This window comes from Carassius carassius, chromosome 39, assembly GCF_963082965.1.
Source record: "Carassius carassius chromosome 39, fCarCar2.1, whole genome shotgun sequence".
NCBI lineage: Eukaryota > Metazoa > Chordata > Actinopteri > Cypriniformes > Cyprinidae > Carassius > Carassius carassius.
Genome location: NC_081793.1, coordinates 21,916,988 through 21,942,349, shown reverse-complemented (window position 1 = coordinate 21,942,349; position 25,362 = coordinate 21,916,988). Strand labels below are relative to the sequence as shown.

The following is a 25,362-nucleotide window of genomic DNA, read 5'->3' as shown; positions in this document are numbered from 1 at the left end:
GAATCCCAGATGATACTCAATGAACAGCCTACGTATAAACCCAAGCTACTGCAGCCTCGGTCTCTCTAGGAGAGCTGTGAGCTCACAGCGCTGTAACACTTGAGTTTGAGAGGTCCTTAGGACGTAAAAGCACACATCAGTGGTCACTATGCCAACCAGGAATAAATTCAGAGCATATACGTAAGCACTACATCCTACTGGATTTCTATGTAACTTTCTTTTAATCCTAACATTCACACTCAGAAAAAAAAGGTACAAAACTGTGACTGGGGTGGTAGCCTTTCAAAACTTACACTTTAGGTTCTAAAAAGTATTTTTTGAGTAAAATACTAATATGTACAGTACATTTAAGGTACTAACATGTACCATTTAGAGGTAAATAAATAAAGACGTTCCTTTTAGCTTAAGACATACCGTTTTGCTTTTGTACTTTAAGATAACTGTATATATATATATATATATATATATATATATATATATATATATATATATATATATATATATACGTATATATATAGTGCTTATAAAAAAGTATTCATACTTCACGTTTAATGTTGCAGCCTTAAACTACTTCTAATATTTTTTTCCCAAGTCAATCTACACTCCGTACACCATAATGACAAAGAAAAAAAACATTGCAAATTTATTAGAAATAAAAACTAATGAAATTATTCCTTTGCATAAGTATTCATGCAATGGACAGTTGAAATATTGCTCAGGAGCATTCATATCACTTGTACAGTAGATGTTACTACACATAGAGTGGTGTTGGTGTTGACCTGTTGCAAATTCATCTAAATGTGTAGGGTTTGGAAAGGCATACACCTCTCAATAAAAGGTCTAACAGTTGAAAATGCATATCAGAGAAAAAACCAAGCCCTGAGGTCAAAAGAACTGCCTGTAGAGCTCAGAGACAGGATTGTCTGGGTAAGAGTTCAGACGCAATTCTCCTGCATTGAAGGTTCACAGAAGCATAGCCTGTATTATCCATATTGGAAGAAGTTTGGAAACACCAGGACTCTTTCTAGAGCTGGCCTCCTGGCCAAACTGAGCAATCGATGGAGAATGGCCTTGGTTTGACTGGTGACCAAGAAGCTAATGGCCACTCTAGTTGAGCTCTATGATAATATGTAGAGATAGGAGAAACCTACAGAAGGACGAACATCACTGCAACACTTTACCGATCTGGGCTTTATGGCGGTGTGGCCAAACTCAATTCTCTCCTCAGTGAAGACACATAAAAACACAATTGGAATTCCAAACAAAGCACCTAAAGAACTCTCAGATTGTGAGAAACAATATTCTCTGGTCTGATGAACTGCAATTTCAAGCGTCGTGTTTAAAGGAAACCAGGCACTGCTCATCGCCTGCAGAGCACCATCACCATCAATAAAGTTTGCCGGTAGCAGCATCATGCTGAGGGACTGTTTTTTAGCAGCAGGGACTGGGACTCGTCAGAGTAGAAGGAAAGCTCAGCACAGCAAAATATAGAGATAGTCTTAATGAAAACCCAGTCCAGAGCATTCAGAATCTCAGACTGGGCAGAAAGTTGACCTTCCTACAGGACAATGAGCCTAAACACACAGCAAGAGTGGCTTATAGATAACTTTGTAAATGTCCTTGAGTGGCCCAGCCACAGCCTGAGCTTGAACCTAATCAAATATTTCTGGGGAAACCTGAAAATGTCTGCCAGCCCCATCCAAGCTGACAGAACATGAGAGGTGACCATAGGGTTATGTCATCTTATGACATGCTCGAATTGTGTGATTATTTGTCCACATCTCTCCTTTACAGCTTGATATTTTGTGGAAATAAATGCCATCTATTGGCCATTTTTTGTTAGTGCACAATTTGTAACTTCTCAACCTAGGCATCACTGCATCTGCATTAAGAAAAATGTACTACATTAGTCGGTATTTTTATCCTCTTCTCTCTCTCTCTCTCTCTCTCTCTCTCTGTCTCTCAAATGATAAATGATAAACATAATTATACTGATATGGATGTCGAAGTTGGGAACAAATTTAAAGTGAATATGTTTGTTAATAAAAGCCTACTCAAGTGGTAGTCAGGAAAATAGGACACTAGAAGTTATAACTTAAGATTAAGCTAAAAATGGATTTTAATATGTGCGGTCATTTCTGTAAACAATCTTCTTGATTTGCAGTTCTCAAGTAAACCCCAAAATGCATAGACAGCAGAAAGTTTGGCAGGGAGAGTACATCTAAAAACAAACCTCCATTCAAACTCTCGCTATATCTAACTGGAGCAACAGACAGCCTGGGTGGAGTTATCATCACTGAGTGACGGCTGAAAGAGGTAAGCTGAGGACAGACTCAGAGGTTTCCTGTGCAGCTGCTTTGCTCTTTCCTGGATGTGACACTTTGCCACGTCTGCAGCTGTAACCGCCGTAATGAGAGACATATCCCAGTCCCACATACCTGTCCACATACACAGGCCTGGTTAAAATGATCATTTTAGAAGCTGACCTTGCATTTGGTGTTTCATAACTGGCAGGGAGACATAAAGCTAACTGAGCAACACTGATACACAACTGAAAGGTCTTCTGCTATGAATCTGTGCATGATAAAATCTACACCCATGACATTAGGAATAGGATCCATCAACATGTAGCCAGTCTGAATCATACTTCAGACTCAACTTTTCGTTTAAAAATATCAATGTTGTTAGTAATCAAATATCAAGATTTTTGAACTAAAGACAGCAATAGAAAGGGAAGAAAAATACAATTGGAAAGATCGACAGAGGTTGAGTTTCAAAACAAGCTTTTACAAAAAATGCTAGAAATTTTAAGGTCACTTCTAAAGGTCAAGGGGTTGTCATGGCTTTGTTTTCATTGTGCCAAGGTTAGAATAGTTTGTTCACTGTTTGTTCTACTAAGGCACGTGCACACATATACATCACAGGGGGCTTGAGCATACATCTAAAATACATCTAAATGCCCCTTCTAATGCAGCTTCTTTGTTTTCTCTGCATTGCATTGATGAATTTTCTCAATACGGATTTCATTTGCTTGGTAACAGCCCAAATTATTTATTATTCTAATTGACTGATTCAATTTAAGAATTTGAATGAAAAGATGCACACTTTTAGAAAATTATGGCTTAAAAAAAGATAAAAATGCCAATAAAAGGTAAAAATCAATTTAAACTTATTGGAAAAGATTAATTTCTATAACTGCTGTGAACTGACCACCACACAGACTATGCAGAGTATCAAAAGCTTTAGGTAGCGGTCCACAGTAGTCCTTAAGATACCAGCACGATAACACACCCAGCAAAATATTTTCTAATTATCGTTATTGATAAAATCCCATAAAATATTGAGATATATTCTTGTCAAGATCACACACCCCTAATATATTTAACATTCTGTTTAGAAAAATTTAATAAATGAGAAGTGCCCTTTTGCGCCTCAAAATGTCTGTGTACGTCCCTGGTTCTACCACTATCAACACCTACAAAAAGCATTTGTTTTCTGAAGCCACTAGTGTTCTGCATTCTAGGTGTTATATTTTGCATCCTAGTTGGTCGGTGTTTCTCATCTTAAAGGGACACCCAAAAGTGACATTTGTTTCATTTACTCACACTGATGCTGCAAACTTGTGCAACTTTGTGAAATAGAAAAAAAAAAAAACACGTATGTCTCCATATTATTGTAACGTTGCAGAGACAAGATGAGGCATACAGAGGCGAGCATCTACGTGCAGGAGTTTAATAAAAATTCAGGAACCAACAAGTAATCCAACATTGGTAAAACAAGGAACTCAGAGAAGGACAGGGAGCAACAGTCACAGACATTCAACATCTGACAGACTAACTGAGTCTAACTCAGTTCCCATGGGCCCCCCAAAGCGCTAGACCCAGTGCGACCGCACCAGCTCAGGCCAGAGATGGAGAGCCATAGAGCCAAGGCGACACTGAGGATCTGGAGGGCCATGGTGGAGCTGACGGCATTCAGGAGCCAGAAGACCACAATGGAGCCGGAATGACAGATGACCAAGGTGGAGCTGAGGGGAGTGAGGAGTCCAACAGAGCCAGAGTAATGAAGAGACGAGGTGTAGCCAGAGGAGTGTAGTCTCCGCTGCCTTTGGAGGTTCTGCAGCTAGCTCTAAAGTTTCGGTAGTGTGTGCAGCCCAAACACACCATAAAGCAATCCCCCATATAGGAAGTGCTGTAGACATGGGGATTACTACTGGAGAAGAAGGGCTTCAGAGCATTGGTTTAGGGGTAGCGTCTCTCTCATCCTCCCCTACTGTAAAGGGGAATTCACAAAACTGTAGGACAAGTTCAATAAACTGTGCCAGGGTCCAGCTGTGGTCTTCTGTACATGTGGTCTTCTGCTCGTTCACCTTGTACACTGCACGACAAACGACAATGCAGAAAATCGCCAGACCCCAAAAAAAGAAGTCGCACAAGTCAGAATTCAGCTGAAAATCGCAAACTGTACGCCTGGCTTAACTGAAACACATTTACACACAGAGAGCAAACAGGATAACAAGGTAACAAGACACACCTGGGAAAGAAATCAAGACAACCAATGAAACAATAGGACTACAAGTTAACTACAAATTAAACTCTAGACAGGAAGTAACACAAAAGACCAAACACAAGACAGGGCACCACGGGCAAGATCATGATGAATGTATATTGCGTTAATGCCAATATCTAGAAAGCAGAGTAGCTGATTCTGAGCTGATCAGCCTGTCTGTTATATCGACTGTCTGACTGAATTGAAAAGTGAAATTTGAGTGACACTCATCTAACGACCACCATCAAGACCACAAAACACACTCTAATCAAAAAGAGGTGCAACAACACAAGCTCATCATAGCTGTGACTTGCAGACTAATGGTCTAATGAATTGCCATTTCTAATACGACTCAAGTTGTTCTCTAAAGGATACAAAGTACAACTGTAAGAGTGTGAATTTTAGGTGGGTGTGGTGCAATAAGTTTCTGTTGCTCATGAAATAAATTAATTGTCTTCACAACGAGAGTTTAAATTATAGGGAATCTGTTTGGCATGAACTTCTAGAGCTTAGATATTCACTGCTCTTAAACAGGTGTCACTTTACCCAGTTTATGTTTCACTGTTGTATAAAAACAGACAACCGCTCTCCGCAAGCTGCGGTGTGTGTTGTTTTCACCCAGGATATCCTGTAACATCATTTCTGCTACTCTGACATTCTAAAAAAAAAAAAAAAAAGCAATGAAAGAGGCAAAAAAAAAAAAAAGATTTTCTGCTTAAAACTCTACTAAGGTACATTAAACACCTCAAAACTATATCAAATTAAATCTGTTTGATATAAGAACACAGCATCTAAGTAAATTAGATACACTTTGGGTGTCCTTATATAACAACATTAAAAACACTGTTTATTTATGATGTCCAATACTAAATATGACGCTTTTAAAACATATAGGCAAATCTTTACTTTAGCCAATTGATTGAGCCAGCAACAACTTGTTAATGTCTTTGTCAACATGGGAGTCCTACTGACAAACCAAGGTAAACATTGGGTTTTATTATGACACTGCCATCATGCAAGTGTTTGCATTATTATTCAATATGGAGCTGTACGTTTGACCTCATTTAGACTAAAATAACACTATATTTCTATGAAGCTTCTCGCCACAATGTATTTTGACATTTCTGAAAGCGTTGTAAGAAATTGTAATGACATAAAACTTACCATAATCTTCTGCCTCCATACTGCCACGGTGTTTCACACAGCTCTAGCCTGCCTCCACTATACAAACTCAACATCTCTCTCTCTCTCTCTCTCTCTCTCTCTCTCTCTCTCTCTCTCTCTCTCTCTCTCTCTCTCTCTCTCTCTCTCTCTCTCTCTCTCTCTCTCTCTCTCTCTCTCTCTCTCTCTCTCTCTCTCTCTCTCTCTCTCTCTCTCTCTCTCTCTCTCTCTCTCTCTCTCTCTCTCTCTCTCTCTCTCTCTCTCTCCCAGGTTACAGCTGTTCCACTCACAGTGACTGTACAGTACATAAGCCCGTCTGAAAACCTATTAGTCGCCTATATATTCAGCACTTCTGGGCATCATGAGCGAATAATGAAATCTCACTATAGGGTTTAGACACAGTAAGTCTCTTTAGCGTTATGATAGAGCAAATGTCTGCATAACTAATATTAGTGCCATTATCTATCAAATCTTACCGTTAGTAGTAAAATTGTATATATATAAATCCATGTTTAATTATGTCCAGCAGGAGTCTCCCCAACCTCTTGAGAGATTGAAAATAGGACTTTAAAATGTATAAAATGAAACTCTTCAATGCACTTTCACTATAATAATAATAAATAAATAAATAAATAAAATCAATCCATGTATTTGAAAAGCATGAAATTGCTAAAAATGCTGTTGTCACCCACCAGAAACCATAAATACAATAAGATTTTTTGCTGTCATTTACAAACATGAAGTTATGTCCCTGTAGTTTTAAAATCTCATTTTTCCTATACACATTATTTTAAGCATATAATTTTACTTTCTAGATGAATGGTATTTACCTGTTGCCCATTAAATATTGTGTATTTTCAGGATGCTACATCTACATACAGGATTGAGTCGTAATATAAATTAAACAGTGGACATACGTTATAAGTGAACAAATGTTCTGCTCTTCTGCTTTAATTCTCCTTCTGTATGTCTGCATCCTCACTCTCTGGGAATTGTTGAATGATTGAAAGCAGCAGTAATTGTTATTCCAAACTATGCAAACGCACAAACCCAGACAATAATAATATTCCTAAAGGAAAACTTCTGTTGGAAAAATGCAGCTCTATGATGGGAAAAGCCAGGATGTGAACTATAAATCATTATGCAAATATTTCATATAGATTTGCAGATTAGTTCTCTGTTGCCACTGTTTACAAATTGGCTATTACAAGAACGTTGGTTGCGTTATATAGCTCTGTCTTTGAATATTTTTTAGGGGGGGGGGGGGTCACAAAAACACCCTTTCTGGGCACCACATACACATTTTTTACATAGTTTCCTGGTTACGTATTGCCACAGACACTAAATTGCTTTTGTCTGTGCCGCACACCGTCATACACGCAACAGCAGACCAAGTCACAAAGTTTCTTTCCTTCACAAAGGCAAACCTTCGATACCAAACTTTCTGCTAGAACTCAAGTCAGTACATCAGAGTTGACTAGTCTCAGGCCTGATGTTGATGATTTATGTAAAAAAGATTAAACAAGACTTCAAGATTTCACCACAATGATGGAGTCATTGCCAACAAACTTGCCATGAGATTTTCCAACCATTGCATTAAATTATTTATTTTACTTCATTCTCTCTCAGAGCAGCACATTGTGGATTTTTGCTTTTTCCCTCCAGTCAGTGTGGAAACAATGAGAATGTGCCAGCTGCAGACATGGCAGACGCAGGAGCAAAAAGAACATTTTACTGCTGTTCTGAGTGGGAAGAGAAACAATAAAGAGACTTCAGTAGGTTTATGACTACAAGAGCAAGTTCCTTATAGATGTGATAGCAGCTAATGTTCCCGATTCAGCGTAACTGGTGGACTTTTGAGTATTAATATGATAAGGAAATTAGTTTTTTATTGTGGGATTATGGTTCAATAAGGGTAAAAAGAGTGAATTAAACATCACACGGAAAAGAAACTTGTATTCTACTTTATATATTATATTCTGTTATACTGACAGACTGGGAGTAGCACTACTGTACACCATAATTTCATCATAATGAAACATCACCATAAATGTGGCCCATCTGGCTCAATATTCCAAGTCTACTGAATTTACAACAGCTCTGCGCGAGAAATAGACTGCAGGGATTAGTCTGATTCGTGAATGAATCATTTAGACAAGTTTTGTGAACCGAATCAACGATTCATTAAAAAGGGTTTAACACTATTCTCGTGGAGATCGAGGGCATATGTCAAGATTGTTAGAGAACAAAGACTGTTCAGGAGTTTCTTTCTTACACACGACTATCACGTGGCTTTAGAAGACTTGAAAAAGTCGTAAAAAAAGTTATCCATTTAATGTTTGGGTTACTGTGATGTCAGTTTGTACACTGAGTAAAAGGTAGCCTACAGTAAGCTGTAGCATAATAATACGGTGCATAAACACAAGCACGTACCTTTAACATGTAAAAAAATTATGAAAAGCAGCTTATTCTATTCCATAAAAATATTTAGGATAGATTTTATTTAATACTTGAATGTGCATATTTGTACAAAAAAAACTCTGTCCCGACAGAATGAAAGAAATCTTTTGAAGATCTTCATGAAGCGCCCACCTCTGGTTGAATCTGGTTTAAAGGGAGGAGTCCACGAGCAGCTATTGAGGCATGAACCTGGTCTCTCCATGAGAACACACCCATAGAAGGCAGTGGAAAAGAAAGAAGCCTGGAAAGACCATTAAAATAGAGCAGCAGTGCACTTCCTTTATTTCCAACAAGCCCGTTCGTCTCCGAGGAATTTAACAGCAGTAGTCACACTAATACTCAGCGCGTGGCATCTCGAAAGGCGGTGGACATTGTACTTTTCGGCTGTGTGAGGAACTGGATCATTATCGCAGAAGATCGTCTACCTCCCTCTAATTCTGCTGTCAGATATTAAAGTGAAGCAATGAAGAGTGGCAGGAGCTGTATTGGCACACTTGTGGTGCTGGTACTGTTTCGGGTGGGAGAAATCGCAGAAGCGTGCAGTTGTTCCCCCGTCCATCCTCAACAGGCGTTCTGCAATGCTGATGCTGGTGAGTGCGTGTCAACAATCTCAACGATGCTACGCCACAATGCAAAATTGTTACTATAGCGAGTTTCTTGCAAATGCATCATCAATAGGGTTAATGTGCCTGTTTTATAGCACAAAGGCTTTACGTATATTGTTTAATGCCCCACAAATGTTAAGTAATTGTTATTAGAAAAACCTTAAACTACACAAATATCCTCTGTCATGACAACAACAAAGTTCAAGGCTGCTCTGATGCTGCTTTGTAGATGAAATGAAGCATCACAACCACTGGGTTTGACGTGGATAAAAAAAAAAAAACACATAAAAGCAGTACTAAAACATACCAACTTTGACCCATCTCTGGATCAGAGGCAGCCTTAAAATTAGCAGTATATTATTTTGAATTTTTTTTTTTTAATTTTTTTAATTTTTAATTATTATTATTATTATTTTGTATTGTAATTAATTTATTCAGATCTTTATATAATTCAAAATATCATAATGCCGTAACATTACTGCAACTGTAATTCTAGTGTAAATACATTTATGCTGTCTGTCTGAGTAACTGAACCACTCTGAATCAGTCCATGCACATTCAGTGACATCTAGACCTTGTTTTCAAGTCCAGATCTGTGAGGTTTTGGGTTGTGAAAATTGAAAACTTTTAGTACCCTTTTATGGGTTGTACTTAAATGTGTTGTTCATCTTGCTAGTGTTTTTTCTACGTATGTATCTGTGCTATTGTTTTAGTGCCCAGTGTGGATAACAGCAGATAAAGCGTTCTGTCTGTTGGTCTGTTATCTTTGGCACACACGTCCTGTTGCTCGAGCTGAATGACGTTTTGAGGTCTGTTAATCTCTATTTATATCTGGCTTCTCTATTTCATTCGTCAGAAACAACTATTTATATCTGCTTTTCACCAAAAGCTTTTAACTGGCCTGAATACACAGAACCAAAACAGTACATTGGTGTACAATACAAAATGAGACTGAATTATTTTGGCTTAGTATAATTTGTTGAAAGCAAAATGCCTGTTGCATGGGAAAATCATGGTGAGATGCCAAACAAATATGGATGTGGCCATCTTGTCTGCTGGTAAAAGACTGAAACCCAAACAGGATGATGATACATTCACACCATTCTTATTGGCCTGTAGATTCACACTGATTCACTGTCTAGCTGCAAGCCTCCAAATCATCTGCGCTCTTCTACAGCACAATATATTGTGACTAGAATGGCTCAACAGTAAGTTTTTTTTTCTACTGACCTGCAGTATTTCAGATTTCTACCTGATCTGCCAATGCCAGAACAAATACATGTGTCAGAAAAAGAATGTGTTCACACGCACAAACATTTAGAGATATATGTGTGTTTTTTTCCTTTACAAAAATGTTAAATAAATATTTTATTGACTACTAACTAAGGCCTTCATTTCCTGTGCAACTGGTCTCTATTTCATATTTCTCTCAGATGGAGAGAGCTGAAGCATAAAAACTTGCAAGAATGTTTTGCATCCCACTGGGGCTTTCACTCCCAGTTCATGCTTAATTCAAGCGCCATTCAGACATGATTAGCTAGGTGCGCCAACCGCTGGAACAGAACCCAAGCCCTGTCTTGAGCTGCTAATAGAAGATAAGACAAATACACACAGGCCAGCAGTCTCTTAAAGTGTTTTAGAGGGCTTAGAGTTTCATTAGAACCCCGCAGCTCTTGCAGAAACCATCAGAAAGCATCCAACATCTGGCCGACAGCTCTGGATGTGCCAGAGAGGAAAAAAACAATGAAAGTCAAAGGCCTTTCAGAAATATGCATGGCATTCTTCAAACAGTGAGAAAAGCTCACTCTTTGGCTGCACCACCCACCCTTGCCTCAGCACTCTGGCTTTGAACCAGACTTCTTGGATGAAGAGAGAAGGTTTTTTCCACCTTTTTGTGAAAAGTTAGCTTTAGTGGTTGTTCCGAGAGGTTTGCGTCTTTCCTGTCTTGCAGTGGAAATGAACAAGCTGTTAGCCGGAAATTAATTTAGTGCTCGTATTTCATAAGAGAACTGGGATCTCTGCATATTAATAAAGTGACCAAACCAAAATGCGGTCATTTGTCCTTTGCAGTCTGTTAGGGTTTTTTCAAGTATTCCTTTTGAATCTGTGCTTGGCATTAATAAGGTTTACGTGTCATACATAAAAACCTTAGTCATGAGGATCCAGTCTTCTGTTCCCTGTGGGAATGACACAGCCCCATTATTTACCTCGCAGTTCACTGTTATTGAGTCGAGCACAACATGCTTTTAGAGAGTCTGAACAGTGACAGGACTGTGTCAAGACTGAAAACTGTAACATGAGCAATGCCACTAAATTTTTCTCTCTTTGAGCTTTTAAAGTCTGTTGTTCAGAGTGCATTTCAAAGCTCAGAATGTTTGTTTGTCTGCAGAACCACATTCATCATACAATAAGAGGACAGCTGGAAAGTGTATATTGATAAAAATTAGTTGGAATGAATCGATTTTTTTTTTAAATCAAATTTCTTTTCTAAAAATTGTGTGATATAAACTCACAATTCCGAGTTATAAAGTGAGAATTGAGATATAAACTTGCAATTCTGAAAAATAAACTTCTAAATTCTGACTTTATAAAACCGACTTTTTTCCTCAGAACTGGACTATATCTCCTAATTGAGAATTTATATCTCACAATTCTGAGAAAAGAAGTCTTAATTGTAACATATAAACTTGCAGTTGTGAGGGTAAAAAAGTCTAATAAAGAAATAAAGTATATTTCTATATGTAGCCTGCAATTCCAAGTTTATATCTCGCCATTCTAAGAAAAAAAAAAAAAAGAGTCAGAATTCTGAGTTGAATAGTCACAATTATCTTTTTTTATCATTATTCTGTGGTGAAAACCAGCTTCCATAAAACTCAGAGAAATCAACATGAAACCTAAGTTGACCCTATTTAATTTCTTAATGCATGTCCCTGATCTTATTGTGAATGATTCACTTGTAATTGTAATTATAATTACAAGTCTTGCAATGTGTATGTAATTCAAAAAACTTAAACTCCTTAAACTCCAAAACCTTCAATCTATTACTGATGGATTAAATCAAGTCTCGTCCTACACTAAATATTAGGAATGCATCAATATTGAAAATATACAGCGGGTACGGAAAGTATTCAGACCCCCTTAAATGTTTCACTCTTAAATACATAATTGCAGCCATTTGCTAAAATCATTTAAGTTCATTTTTTCCTCATTAATGTACACACAGCACCCCATATTGACAGAAAAACATAGAATTGTTGACATTTTTTGCATATTTATTAAAAAAGAAAAACTGAAATATACATACATATATGAAATAAACAGCTAATAAAAGGTATTTTATTAAAAAAAAAAAACACTAAAAACTAAAACTTTTAAATACTACAAGTGCGTATAGATATCACAACATTATAACGTACAGTATGAAAAATCAGTCATAATTTTGAGACTTAAAGTGAGCGTTAAATGGCAGCTAAGGTAATCTGAATGTAAAAATTTAATATACCGATATAAAAAAAATCTCCAGTATTAGCTAAAAAGCCAATATGGTACAGAGATACTGTATCTTTTGTTTCAGTGGCATGCACAGACCTCTGGAGGGGCTGGGAAGACGTGGTGTTACGAGGGCACAATCGTGGTGTTTTGCATGGAAATGTGTCAAATCATACAAACAAAATGAGTTATAATTCATGTTTACTCTACAAGATTACCTTGAGGATTGTAACTGCCTCGTTTTCTTTGGTGCACCCAGGGTTGTTTATACTGTATAAACTGCCCAACTAAAGGCCCAATTATGCTGGTCATCTGCTCAAAATATTTACTGAGCCAAATGCCATGAGCTGAAATCGTAGCCTGATCCCTTTTGGCAAACTGACAAGCTCGGTGTCATGAGGCAAGTAAATAGACTGTAAGGGTCACTAGGGTCAGAGAGCAGGCCTGGTGTGGTGCTGAACATTCCTGAATACAGAAGTGGTGAGGATCTCTTTGGTGGAGGTTGAGGAAGTTATAAATTGTAAAAAAAAAAAAAAAAAAAAAAAAAAAAAAAAAAAAAGGAATTACCAGTGGAAGATGCCAAACGTACAAACATTTCTCAAAGGTAGCCCTTTAAAAAGGTTTAGTGTACCCAGAAGCCTTGTAGCAGGACCAGAGACTGCAGTACTAGGAGGCATGAGAACAATGCTGGTCATTCATGTAGAGTAACAAGGGAACCATAATGTAAAGGAACAGACAGACTGCAGAAGTGTGCTGCGTCTAGCCATACCGATCAAATATGCTATTCAGACAGCCTAGACAACCAGAATTATTTCCCACACACTTTTTAGTGAGTAATACCTCTAGTGGGTGGTTTCATTGGTGTAACATTAATTAAATAACATAAATAGTAACATAAAACACCCTAAAATACTTCACTGAAAAAAGCAAGAAACAAAACTGTTTAAAAATAATAATCTGATGTAACACGGGGGCAGTTTTTCACAGTAGGTTTTATTACTTAAAATTTTTTACTGTAAACGTCATACAAATAAACTAAATGTGATATAAACTTATAGTGTAAAAATTTAATTCATACTTCTGTAAACCATACAGTTTACAGTAAAAAATAAATTCAAATCATGTAATGTAATATTTAATATTTAATTATTTTACTGCATGTGGTAACTTTAATGAACTTTTTTGTTTGTTTGCTTTAACAGAAAACTATTCCAAACTTAAATGCATGGATGTTTCGCCAATCATTACTATCACATATCCGGGTCTTTGGCAACCCAGACATATATATCCAACGCTGATGAATCTCTTAACTGCTGCATTGGCAGAAATTTCTCTAAATTATATTTTAATAACAATTACAAAAGGATAAAATAAAGCACATGTGATTTTGAAGCTTAGAATGGTTCAATTTGAGCAGAAGATTTTACCAACACTGTCCCTGATTTTCTGATCAAAATCAATATTTTGATCGCTGGCAGCTTATTCACCACATTCACCATCATATGACAGTGACACTTACATTTCATTGGATACAGTAATTGCTCAACAGTAAAGCCATTCAAGCCAGTTGAGTTTTTGCTGATGATATTCCTTTGTTTTATGCCTGTGGTAATTATGAGATGGTCCTCACTGCAGAACACAAGATGCAGGGGACGTGGTTGGATCCAGATCCAACTCCTCCCATCTTACATATACCTAAACCTACCCGTCTCCACCCCCTGATCCCTAAACCCACCCATCTCCACCTCTAAACCTACCAATCTCCACACCCTATATGTGGATCCAACCACGCCCCCTGGATCTTGTGTTCTACAGTGAGGGGCTACTGGTAAATTATGAGGGAAAATGTCATCACGTCATCATTCCCTATTAAGCAGTGCCACGTTGAGGAATAAAGGTGAATTGCATTCATTGAGTCATCAGATATTCAATTGTTGCGCAGGAAAAATAAACTTAGGCTACATTATTACATACCTCGGGTCACTAGCGACCCTGTATACTTTTTACAAAAAAATTCAACAGAAAACAGACATTCTTTAAAAAAAGTATTGTTATATTGTTTCTAATTAATAGCTAGAGGAATACTAAGAAAGTTGATGTATAACTATAAAAAATGAAGGAGGAAGAGGGTAGTGAATGATGTCCCGTTCGCTAAAGACACGAGCTATGCATTTAAGGGTTAAAATAGCCATATAAAAGCCCCTTAGTGTAAAGAAAATTGTAATATTCTAAAGAACCTTTTTTCCACAATAAAGAACCTCTTGTGCAATGGAAAGTTCTCATGGACGTTAGAGGTTGTTCATGGAACCATAGATGCTAAAGAAACTTTGTTTACGAGTTAGCATTTTTGATGTAAAAATTCCAAACAATATTTCCAGTGTACCACTCGTTGCTTTGACCTGATTCAGTGATGAGCCTCGAGAGCAAGGTTATTTTGGTTATTCAATTCGAACATACCTCGTTCTCAAGCGGAACATTGCTGCTTTGATGTCAAACCAAACCAATCAGCTCCACCTGTTTCACAGAGTAAAGATCTAGTCTGGAATCGGTCATCTTCGCTGGCTCAGTGACATATGACAGAGCTCATTGCCACATTTAAAAGCCCCAGACAGTAGCAATAAACACCAGCAAAGAACTCACACTGCTTTGTTTTTTTAGTCTACTGAAGGTGAAACTGCATTTGAGCCATGTTTGCAGGTCAAAGCCAAGCACTTAATTTCTCTTGGTCATAAAGGAGGAGGAAAGTAGTTATCGAGAACTTATTGTTATCTGGAAAGTTTCTAAAAATACATAAAAATGCAAGTCCAGGAAATCTTCAACCTCCCACAGGCATGATATGTTAATTGCAATCACCTGATGCATCACATGATTCATTTTCAATGATGTTTGTTCACCAGAACCTCATCTTTTGGGTCACACACAGCACGCCACAGTTTACGTCAGATTGTTGCGAGGATGTGACTTTTGGAAGCTGCATGTCAGACAATTTGTTGGTTCTCCATTCTAACAGGAAATGTTTTAAATTTCTGACATAAAAAAACATCCAAATGTGAAATCTTTCCCCACATTGTGTTTTGATAAATACTGGGAAATGAATGGCATTTAAATGCAGTCAGCAAACCTCACACAAACCAGTCTTGCTCCACATCCTGCTGTGTCCGCTCTGACTGTTTATTTACCCAGGCTCAAAGCAGTGGGCCGCATCCAACTCTCAGTTGTCCAGCTCTGACCTTTTCCATTTTGGTAAACCTCAGAGTCTTAGAACATTTGCACTGACTTTCTTGTACAAGCATTGACAATGATGTGCATAAATCCAGCAAATTCTGTCTTTTGTGCATCTTTTTTATTTTTACAATATGAAACGTGAAATGGAAGTCTTGTAAATATCAAACAAAAACATTGGTCATGTGTTAAACAACTACAATGTACACTTGTCCCATCATCTGCAATGTGAAACATTACCAAACACTGAGAATAAAGTAATCAGAAATTACGGTATAATATAAACCCATTAAATTATAGTCATTGATTTTAAAAGAAGTAGAATAACAGAATAATTCTGTTAACAGAAACTCTGATTGGTAGAATTCTTTTCATGATTTTTATCAGTAGAATTGAAAATATATATATATTTTTTAATGCAATTAAAAAGCCAAAATCTTTTAGGGAAGCATATGTTGTTGCTTCAAACCTCTGAGTTCCTGGAACATTTATATAATATTGTTAAAAGGCAGTTAATCTGAGAAAAAGAATGGGAGTTTTTAGTATTTGATACCTGTGAGGTGGAATAAATTTGGGTTGTGGTGGCCCTCAGTGAAGTCAGTGAGTGCTGTCTGTGAAGGTAGGAGTGGAAGAGGAGTTCGGGGACTTTTGGTGCAGTGGTCTGCCTGGGCTTTGTGCTGGTCATGATTGCTAAAAGCTGTGCAGGCATACGGAAACTCAGGATGTGGCAAGTATATGTGGTGGGTATATTTTCATGGAAACTATGACATTTGATTATGATATGTGTATATGTAAGAGAGTGTGTAAGTCATCTGTGGAGGGAGCATGCATTGTGGGATATGCATGATTATCGGGCAACAGGAATGTGGGTCAGGCAGGAAAAATGAAGCAGTGGGAATGAAGCTGAAGACAGACAGAACATCACTCCATTTGAACTGCAGAACTGTGAGATATAATAACCCCTCTGATGCTTTAATTATTAAATCTCAAAGAAAAAAGAATAAACTTTTGATTAATATTGTGACCATAAAACTATCAGGATCCCACACAGAAAAAGCTTCTTTACATTTTTAGATGATCAAATTTTGTATGCTGGCGCTTACAGTTCGCTCAAACAAAATTATCAGCTTGAAAATAGTTCAGATCAATACATGGGTGTCACTGTCTGTTAAAAATGGTTGGGAGTTAGTTAGCATTAGCCAAATAAAGATTTGTTGTTTTAGAAATGTGGAGTCAAATTGCATTTAATGAATTGTATTTTTATGTACAGTAGCTGAATGTTATTCCAAACTTGACTATTTATTCATACAGTTTTAAATAACTAATGACAGCATTTTCCCTTGATAGGTTCTTGACCATGACTCTTACACATGTGACACTTAAAAAGCCAGTATAGTGAAAAATGTACCATCCAATCTAAGCTAAAACTTAGACTTTCTATGGGTCATCCGTCTTTCTGAATTAGCCACATCCCTGGGTTGTACTCAGAAGCTGCATGATGTTAGTAACAGAATGCTCTCTCAAACTAATGAGTGACATCTGTAGAGTCAGGCAGTAGCTACTGCTCCTCACTGCGGGATGCTCTGTTGAGAATTGTTTGATTACTTCACCAGGAGAAGCTTGGCGTCCTTGCCCTAAAAACGTTTTTAGCCTAGAGTCTGAAATTTTAGGTGCAAAACAGCTTGTGTTGTAACTTGACCTACTTAAACACTGGAACCACAATAAACTGGTTTTAGAATAAGACTATATTGATCTTTAATTCTGGCACAGTGTTATCGTGCCCTATAGCTCAGGACCAGGAAAGGCTTGACATACACAGAAAAGCATGCAGCTTGGACTGGAGGAAGAGGGGGGCTATCGTTAACTTTAAGAGCAATGAAGCCTTCATATTTGCGTCTTTTCCAACCCATAAATTGAACCCATGGGTGTATAATAATGGAGTGTGTGTGTGTGTGTGTGTGTGTGTTTTCCATTTTCTAGTTATTTTATGTCCCTGCAACCTACATTTTCCATGGTGAGCAAGGGCCTCAAAAACTGCAACCATTACACTTTGTTTTTCCATTTCTATCTCTGACTCTCCTGTGATATCATTCAACTATTTTTCATTTTCACATTTGAAGGAATAGTTCTGTCATCATTTACTCACCCTCATGTCTTTTGAAACACATTTGATTTTCCTTGGAGCACAAAAGAACATCGCTGTATATCCCAGCTGCTCTGTCCTATACAATTAAAATAAATGGGGACCACTGTGGTCAAGCAATATTTTCAGTTTATGATGCTTTTATCATGCTTTTTTGGAGCTTGACAGCCCCTGGTCCCCATCCACTTTCATTGTATGAAAGACAGCAGTGGTAACATCCTTTAAAATGTTTCCTTTCGTGGAACACGAAAAGAAATAAAGACGAAGTTTTGTAATGACGTGGAAATGAAGGAATTTTGCGTGAACTATCCCTTTAACCTCAATTAGCCCTGAGAGTTTAAGTAGCGAGTCTAATTCAACTTGTAAAAATCTAGTTTGTCTCATAAACTTCATTTGTATCTCCATTTCATTGCAGTGTTTGCCTAAGTAGTTTTGCAGAAATGTTCCTGAGCATACCTCGATTAAAACAAGCTGCTCCGACAAAATACACAGCCGATCCAAACAGCTGGGAAAGCATATCAACGCTACAGAAAGACTGCCTGTTTATGAAAGGAGCACTCCAGCTAATATCTTAATCTTTCAGTTTCAGACTCTTCAGACTGACCTCATGGCAGTTTTCTGAGTATGTTTTTCTGACTCAAACAGAAGAGGTGTGTGTAGGCCATAACTTCAGCAGCTGTAATTGGAAGCTGGATTTACAAGTCAGCTGCTGCTGATGAAGTTGTCTTGATTCATTTTCATCTGCAGTTGATTAACATGAAAATGCACAGTAATCTTCTCCTTTTTTAGAGCGGTTTTTGTTTTTTCTGGGTTCAGTCGACAGGACAGCTTTCAGACTCATAAGCTCTCTTTGGGTGTATTTCCAATCACTGATCGGGAGTAGGAATGTCATATTTTATGCAGAAAAAGGCATTATCTGTTAAAAGGGTGAAGAAAATGCTTGCTTGTTACTGTATCTTGTTGCTGATGGGCCATACATTCAATCACAATCCTGTAATCACTCAAAAACAATTCAGTGCAAAAATGCATATTTATACAATTATTTACAATTGGATTTATTTAAATATGCTTTACACTGATAAGTATAAAATGTGTTGAGTTTATGCCAAAGTGAATGTAGTTGCTGTAGTGTTTTTTTTTATGTTGATTTTTTTTATCATTATGTAGTTTATATACTCAAATGTATTTTAATTTTAAAGTTCATATTTATTCTGAATTTAAAACCGAAATCATTCCAATATGCTGATTTGCTGCTCAAGAAACATTTCTCATTATTATGAATTATTATTATGTCTTTACTGTTCCTTTTGATCAATTTAATGCATCCATACTATTTAAAAAAAAAAAAAAAAATCTTACTGACCCCAAACTTTTGAATGGTAGTGTACACCAATTAAATATTATTTCATTCAGTTTTATAGGAATTAGAATTTTTTCAAATGCATAAATCTTCAAAAAGGTGTGGCATCTGTCACTTCTAAAAAAGCTCAGCATATGTTGTATTGTATTTTGCATCTCCATCATGCTTCTTAACTAGCTTAGCCAAAAAGACAGTTAGTTTTGATGATAAACAGCGTGGTTATGCTTGTCAAGACCAGCATCAAACCTGCACTAACTTGCATAATAGCCAAATCATACTGGCCCAAGCTGGTCTTTCCAGCAGGGCTGGTAGAAACTGGTCAAATTAGCCAGAAGCCAGCATGGACAGTTTGTGTGTCATACCCTCACCCATGAAAGCTGGGAACAAAAGAAAATATAGATTACATTACAAAACACATGAGTTTGGAACTGAACTGGGTCACTTATTTTTAATGTACGGTACAAACCAACCGCAGTAGACAATGCTGAAATAAAGGACAGCAAAACTTTGTTATTGGTGCTGTGGAGTGGCTTCACTTTGTGGGTATTCCCATGACATACCCCTGAAACTTAAAATATCTGTTCCCCTTTCTTGTTCTTGCCAGAGGCACTGCCAACACGTATAAATGTTGCATATTGACACTGATCCTCATTTTAGGTGACCAAATGGCTATGTTCACTGTGGGCATGGGAAGGACATGGTTATTTTTGGGTGAATATGTTTCAAAAAGTGTGACTTGCAGTATATATCAGGACAACTTAGCAAATAGTTTGCCAAGCAATGACACGATCCACCCGTTTACGGAGACAAGTTTAGCTTTGAGGACAACATTACCCTGTAAATGTTTCATCATTGGTTTAATAGGCAAATGTAGACTAGACCAACAGGTAAACAACACACCATTTTATAGCGATAGCTGATGAGCAGTACTTCATTTCACAGCACAGTGAAGTGTGATTCATATATGGACTGATTTAATAGAATTAAGATCAATGTCCTGTAAAACACATATGGTAATTATGAATATCATCAAAACACTTATTATAAAAAATTATGAATATACAATGATTTGCACTAGCATTTGACAACTAGAAAGCATCTAAATGTTTGAACAGAATGTTCTATAATGTCGGTTTATGTTATTCTTGAAATATTTAATTCTGATTGGTCAAAACATTCTGCAGTGAAATATTTTTGTATAAACTGTAAAAATGATCATTGTCCCACCATGTGAGCATTTTATTATACTAATATACTCATTTATACTATTAATATAAATATTTCATGTCCATTTGTTTACTTTTTTTATAAGGCAACCATATAATAAGTTAAAATTAATATTCATTTGGTCATTATTGCAAAATACACCACTTCAGAATGACCTAATCTCTCTGTCAGTGATTTTGCAATAATGGCAGTTGATTGCATAGAATGCATACATAGTACACTTCTACATTTTTCTTTCTGGACTAAGAATAGTTTCATTCAAAAATGAAATTCTGTCTTTAACTTACATTCACATTGTTTCAAACCTGTATGACCTTTCGTGGAACACAAAAGAAGACATTTTGATAAATGTTGTGTTTTTTTGTCAATATACCAAAAGTTGATGGGGTCCAATGTTTTTTTGGACTCTTTGACTAAGGATTTTGTCATATGCAAAAATTATAAATCTCACATGAACTTTGACTGATGCTCAACTTCCCATCTAGTTTTTCCCCTCATAAGTCAATAACATTACTTTTGTTCTTAACATAATTTATTCTGCTTAACAGACCAACACTAAATCATGAAATCATTGTTTAAGTTCTGCTCTGCTAGTTGAAGCAGCAGAGTTTGTATAAATGTGATACACAGTTTATATTAGAAGGTTTCCAGCTGTTAACACTTCTGTTAAAGCAAAGCTGCTGTATGAGGACGACACAGCTGAAGTTAAGGGTTGTGGAGGGTGAACGGTTTCTTTGAATGATAGAAATGCTTCTTTTCATCCCCTTAAGTTCCATTCTAAGTTTACGTGCAGTACTTAAGTGAAAGAAAAACAATAACAGGCATTTAATAATGATTTAGGATAATAAGGGTGAGTATAAAAGGCAAGAGAATGAATGAGTCAGCGCAAGGTTGTCATGTGTCAGCTTCTCTAGGGGAGGCGTCTCTGCCGCATGTTGGCTGACCTGACAAAGAGAGTTAAAGAAATGCTGGACAGCTTCAAACGCTCAACTTGCAGGAAATGGGATTTGGGTTTGGGGGCATGACTCTCTTTAAATAAGAGAGACCTCTCGCTGGTGTTTAGACAAGGCCTCAAGATGAGAGGTGGCATGGAGAAAAGTACAGTACAAGAGTCATGTGCCTTTTCATCTTTTTTTGATGATGTGACAGAATCTCTACAGCCCTTGTGCTGTAGCTTGTATATTTTACTGAGTCCAAGTAGTGGTGGAAAAACATTGAGAATATTCCACACATTTAAAAAAAAAAAAAAAATACTCTTTGGCTGAACTTAATTTAGTTGTTGACAGTGGTTTTAAAACTTTGGATATGGGTTTTCTTAACATTGAATTAAACCGTAAACTAAAACTGGACTGGAAACATAACTGAATTGAGTAAAACAATAAAATGACATGCGTCAAATTAACCCAACTGAATCTTTTGCAGTTAAAGTATAGCTAAGAACAGTGCATGTTAGCATGATAAATGCAGTTTTTTACCAACCTAAGCTCAAGCTCACCACAATGGTAACTCAAAACACCAACATAACAAAAACATATCTCTATTCCAAGTTAACAATAAAACCTCCTATTTCTCATCTTGTTAAAAACAATTCAAATAACACTTAAATACAACATGTACTCACCCCATTCAGTCTTGTGCAAGGTTTGCTGCGAATTGGAAATCCCCTGCTTCGTTTCAGCAATGCTGCACTAATAGAAATTAAACATTTTGTCCCAAGAAGGCAAGTCAGTCCACTCAGCGGCCATCTTGGAAACACCCCATGCAAGCTACTTTTATACAAGTTTAAGGGAGTGCCCTCCACATATAATGTCTCTGGTAAACTTCTGGTTTGCACATTTAATGGATTTCACAATAAGAAATCATTGGGTCTCATTCACTAACCTTGTGTATGCAACAATTTTTTTATTTTTTTTTATTTTACATGAAATCATTATGATATATCAACATCTTTCAAACTAAAATGTATTCTAAATTTTACACACACACAAAAATAAATAATAAAAATGTAAATTAAAAAAGTAGAAATGAACTGAAACCACACATACACAAAAATCACATTATCTGGGTGGTTTTAAAAATGTGTTAAGATAAAATTTTATAAATAGATAATTAAGTATATTTAATCTTATAAGTATATCTCAAGTATATTTAAAAAAAAATTAATTAAGGCACCATGAAACTTCCAACTTTATTTAAATCTCACAAAGCTTTCTTGCCTTTTCTTATTTGTTTATTTGATTTAAGTGAATTCTCAATCATATTTTTACCATAATAGTAGATGAAATACAAATAGTTTTAGATGTAATTTTACTAAAACCCCTGAAAAGCATACGAAAAATCTTTTATCAAAGCTGTGAGTAAACTTTTTTTTTTTTTTTTTTTTGCAGTTAGTTCATGAAATTAACATTTTCATTATTCTTTTCGCTGCAGTAATCAGGGCCAAAGTGGTTGGAAAAAAAGAAGTGGATTCTGGGAATGATATTTATGGGAACCCCATCAAGCGGATCCAATATGAGATTAAGCAGATCAAGGTGAGGGATGAAGAAGACAGCTGTTATTCAGATCTAACCTGCAATGAAAATGTCTTTCATTGAATAAAACAAGAGATTTTGTTTTCCTCTCTCAGATGTTCAAAGGCCCAGATCGCCACATCGACGTGATCTTCACCGCGCCCTCATCTGCAGTGTGCGGGGTGACGAATTTGGAAACTAACGGCAAGAAGGAGTACCTCATCTCAGGTTAAAAAAAAACTCATTTCTCTGCAGCTGTTGTTTTTGGTCAAATAAATGTACAGTCTAACCACACAATGCTATTGGTTATTGCCTTCACAGCAATGCACTTGCCAGTTAGCTCATGCTTCACTCGAGGCGGTCTGTTTTCAGACAGGACAGAAGTTTACAAACCGTGACTTATTGATGTACAATGTGCTGAATTTACAGCTGGGTTTCAATACTCTACTCTTCTCTCTAATGAACTTGCTGAGCAGGGAACTCTAAAGGGAAAAAAACACAGAATATAAAAGAACGTCAAAAGATGAACACAGACAACTTCTGGTTTCCCCATCTCAGACCATTCCAGCAGAGCCCAAATTACAGAGTTGACAAGGCAGAGGTCTGTGGAGGGTAGCAATTACCTTTAAAGCCGAAGTTTTAGAGGAGGAGGGGAGGTAAAATAATGAGAGAGCTGATCCTGTAGTGCGGAGTAACTGCTGAGGTTGTGTTTTCAAGGCAGACATTCCCTTCTCCACACTGAGTAGAAACTACCCAGGTTTCAGACTGAAACCGGAGCAGACCCTCAGAAACCTTCGTTTTGAGCAAAAATAGAAACCATCTTGAGGTTGTTTACGTTGTATTTTACATTGTATTTGTGTGTTCCCTCGATTTTTGTGAAGTCCCAAATTGTGGTTAGCTTCTCCTATTCTCCACCATCAGGGTTCACAAGCTTTTGCACATAGTTTTTTTCAAATCTGTACTTTGATACAGAACATTAGATGACTAACAGAAGGGTTCGGTTTATAAACGTGGTGACTTGTTATGGTGTTCTCATGCTGTTATTTTGTCTGTTGGGCCTCGTTGTGTCCGTGACTATCAGATGTTCGCAGATGGTTCAGATTGTTTTGTCTGCACATTGTGTTTCCAGGCAAGGCGGAGGCCAACGGCAAGATGCACGTGACTCTGTGTGATCTCATCATGCCCTGGGAATCCATGAGTGCCACCCAGAAGAAGAGCCTCACTCAGCGCTATCAGATGGGGTGTGACTGCAAGGTGAGTTTATTTCTCCTGTGGACACATAATAATAATTACTGTGGAACATACTGTCAACAAGGGTAGTGTACAATTCAGAATTTGAAGAATGGGTTGTCTTTCTCTTCTTCTTTCCAAGCATTTATCCATGAATCAGTCTATTCATCAATCTGATTCTGAGTAATTATCTGTCTATTTTCTATTATGCATCCATCATTTATCCATCCATGCATCTATGTAATTATGTCTGTCTATCCATCCTTCCATCCGTACATTAGGCCTATAAACCTCAAACTGTTCATATAGTGCATAAAGTATGTTATATATCAGACTTTGTTTTTGCATTTGAAGAACTACATAATTTGGGTACTCAGTACTTGCAATAGTTATACTACAAAATAGTGTAGAACAGAGCAAAAGTATTCCAAAACACACTTATAGAGACTTTAGGGTGGAATCTGAAGTTGAGTCAGTAGGCACCTACCTAGCTAATATTTAATAATAAAATGTAGTTTAATTTTAGTATTGTTGTTTAAAATAATACTGGTTTCAGTATCACATCCGGTTTACAAACATTGTTTTGCTGCACTCAGATCACACGCTGTGCAACCTTCCCATGCGAGATAAGCACCCAAGCAGAGTGTCTGTGGACAGATTGGGTGACGGAGAAGATTATTCATGGGCGCCAGTCTGACCACTATGCCTGCATCAAGAGAGGAGATGGCTCCTGCGCCTGGTACCGTGGAGTCGCGCCGCCCAAGAAAGAGTTTCTGGATGTGGAAGACCCTTAAAGTTTCTCTCTCCCTCTCCACATCACCCAATCTGTAAAGTGTAATTTAATATTGACATAAAGACAAAACTCTACTAAATTGAAATTGAAATGCCTTAAGGCTAGATTAGTGAACAGTCTTCATTAGATATCGCAACATGAGACAGAATGGAGCGAAAGTAACAACCCCACCTAAGGCTGGCACCCAGAAAACACTCCTCATCATGTGAGGGACAATCTTTAAAACGAGAGCACTTTCTGCCCCCCTAAACAGCGCTTAGATTTCTCTCTGCATAAAAGACTGAATGATCTCTGCAATCTCCTAAAAATGCAGTCTCTCAGCTCATTTCGCATTTTCATTTTCTGGTATTCTGGTCCAAACACACACGGGGTGGTAGTGAAAGTATTACTTTTGAAGGTAGAGTAATTTCCCAAAGCTGTGCCAATTGGTCCGTCTAGATAAATGGTGAGGCAGGACTTCCCAGATAGTTCAAAGATGTGCAGGGACCTGGAAAGAACTTAAGACAGCTGGGGTTTGAAAAAAAAAAGAAAAGAAAATTTAAGACCAAAGTCATTGTCGCTAGACAGAAATTGTGACAGAAAATTGTGCTGCTGACCAAATTTCAGAATGTTGA

General features: G+C 37.1%; 2 protein-coding genes across 2 annotated transcripts in view; one reads left to right on the top strand and one right to left on the bottom strand.

Annotated features, from left to right (window-relative positions):
• The window catches only part of LOC132121630 (cytohesin-1-like), a 60,288-nt gene extending 54,515 nt beyond the window's left edge, over nt 1-5,773 (bottom strand). Inside the window, exon 1 of the mRNA XM_059531229.1 lies at nt 5,713-5,773. Coding sequence (XP_059387212.1) covers nt 5,713-5,731 — 19 coding nt within the window. The 5' untranslated portion in view covers nt 5,732-5,773. The remainder of the gene's footprint in view (nt 1-5,712) is intronic.
• Nucleotides 5,774-8,341: 2,568 nt separating this feature from the next.
• LOC132121629 (metalloproteinase inhibitor 2-like) lies at nt 8,342-24,782 on the top strand. The gene is made up of 5 exons (XM_059531226.1): nt 8,342-8,759; nt 22,646-22,746; nt 22,842-22,953; nt 23,855-23,979; nt 24,552-24,782. Exons 1-5 carry the CDS (start codon nt 8,633-8,635, stop codon nt 24,747-24,749), a joined length of 663 nt encoding a protein of 220 aa, XP_059387209.1. The 5' UTR covers nt 8,342-8,632; the 3' UTR covers nt 24,750-24,782.
• Nucleotides 24,783-25,362: the final 580 nt, after the last annotated feature.

Excerpts from the sequence above, each read along its gene's own strand:
- LOC132121629 (XM_059531226.1), top strand. The coding sequence starts at position 8,633 with ATGAAGAGTGGCAGGAGCTGTATTGGCACACTTGTGGTGCTGGTACTG. Across the intron at positions 22,954-23,854 it reads GAAGGAGTACCTCATCTCAG|GCAAGGCGGAGGCCAACGGC; the intron begins GTTAAAAAAAAA and ends TTGTGTTTCCAG. Across the intron at positions 23,980-24,551 it reads AGATGGGGTGTGACTGCAAG|ATCACACGCTGTGCAACCTT; the intron begins GTGAGTTTATTT and ends TGCTGCACTCAG.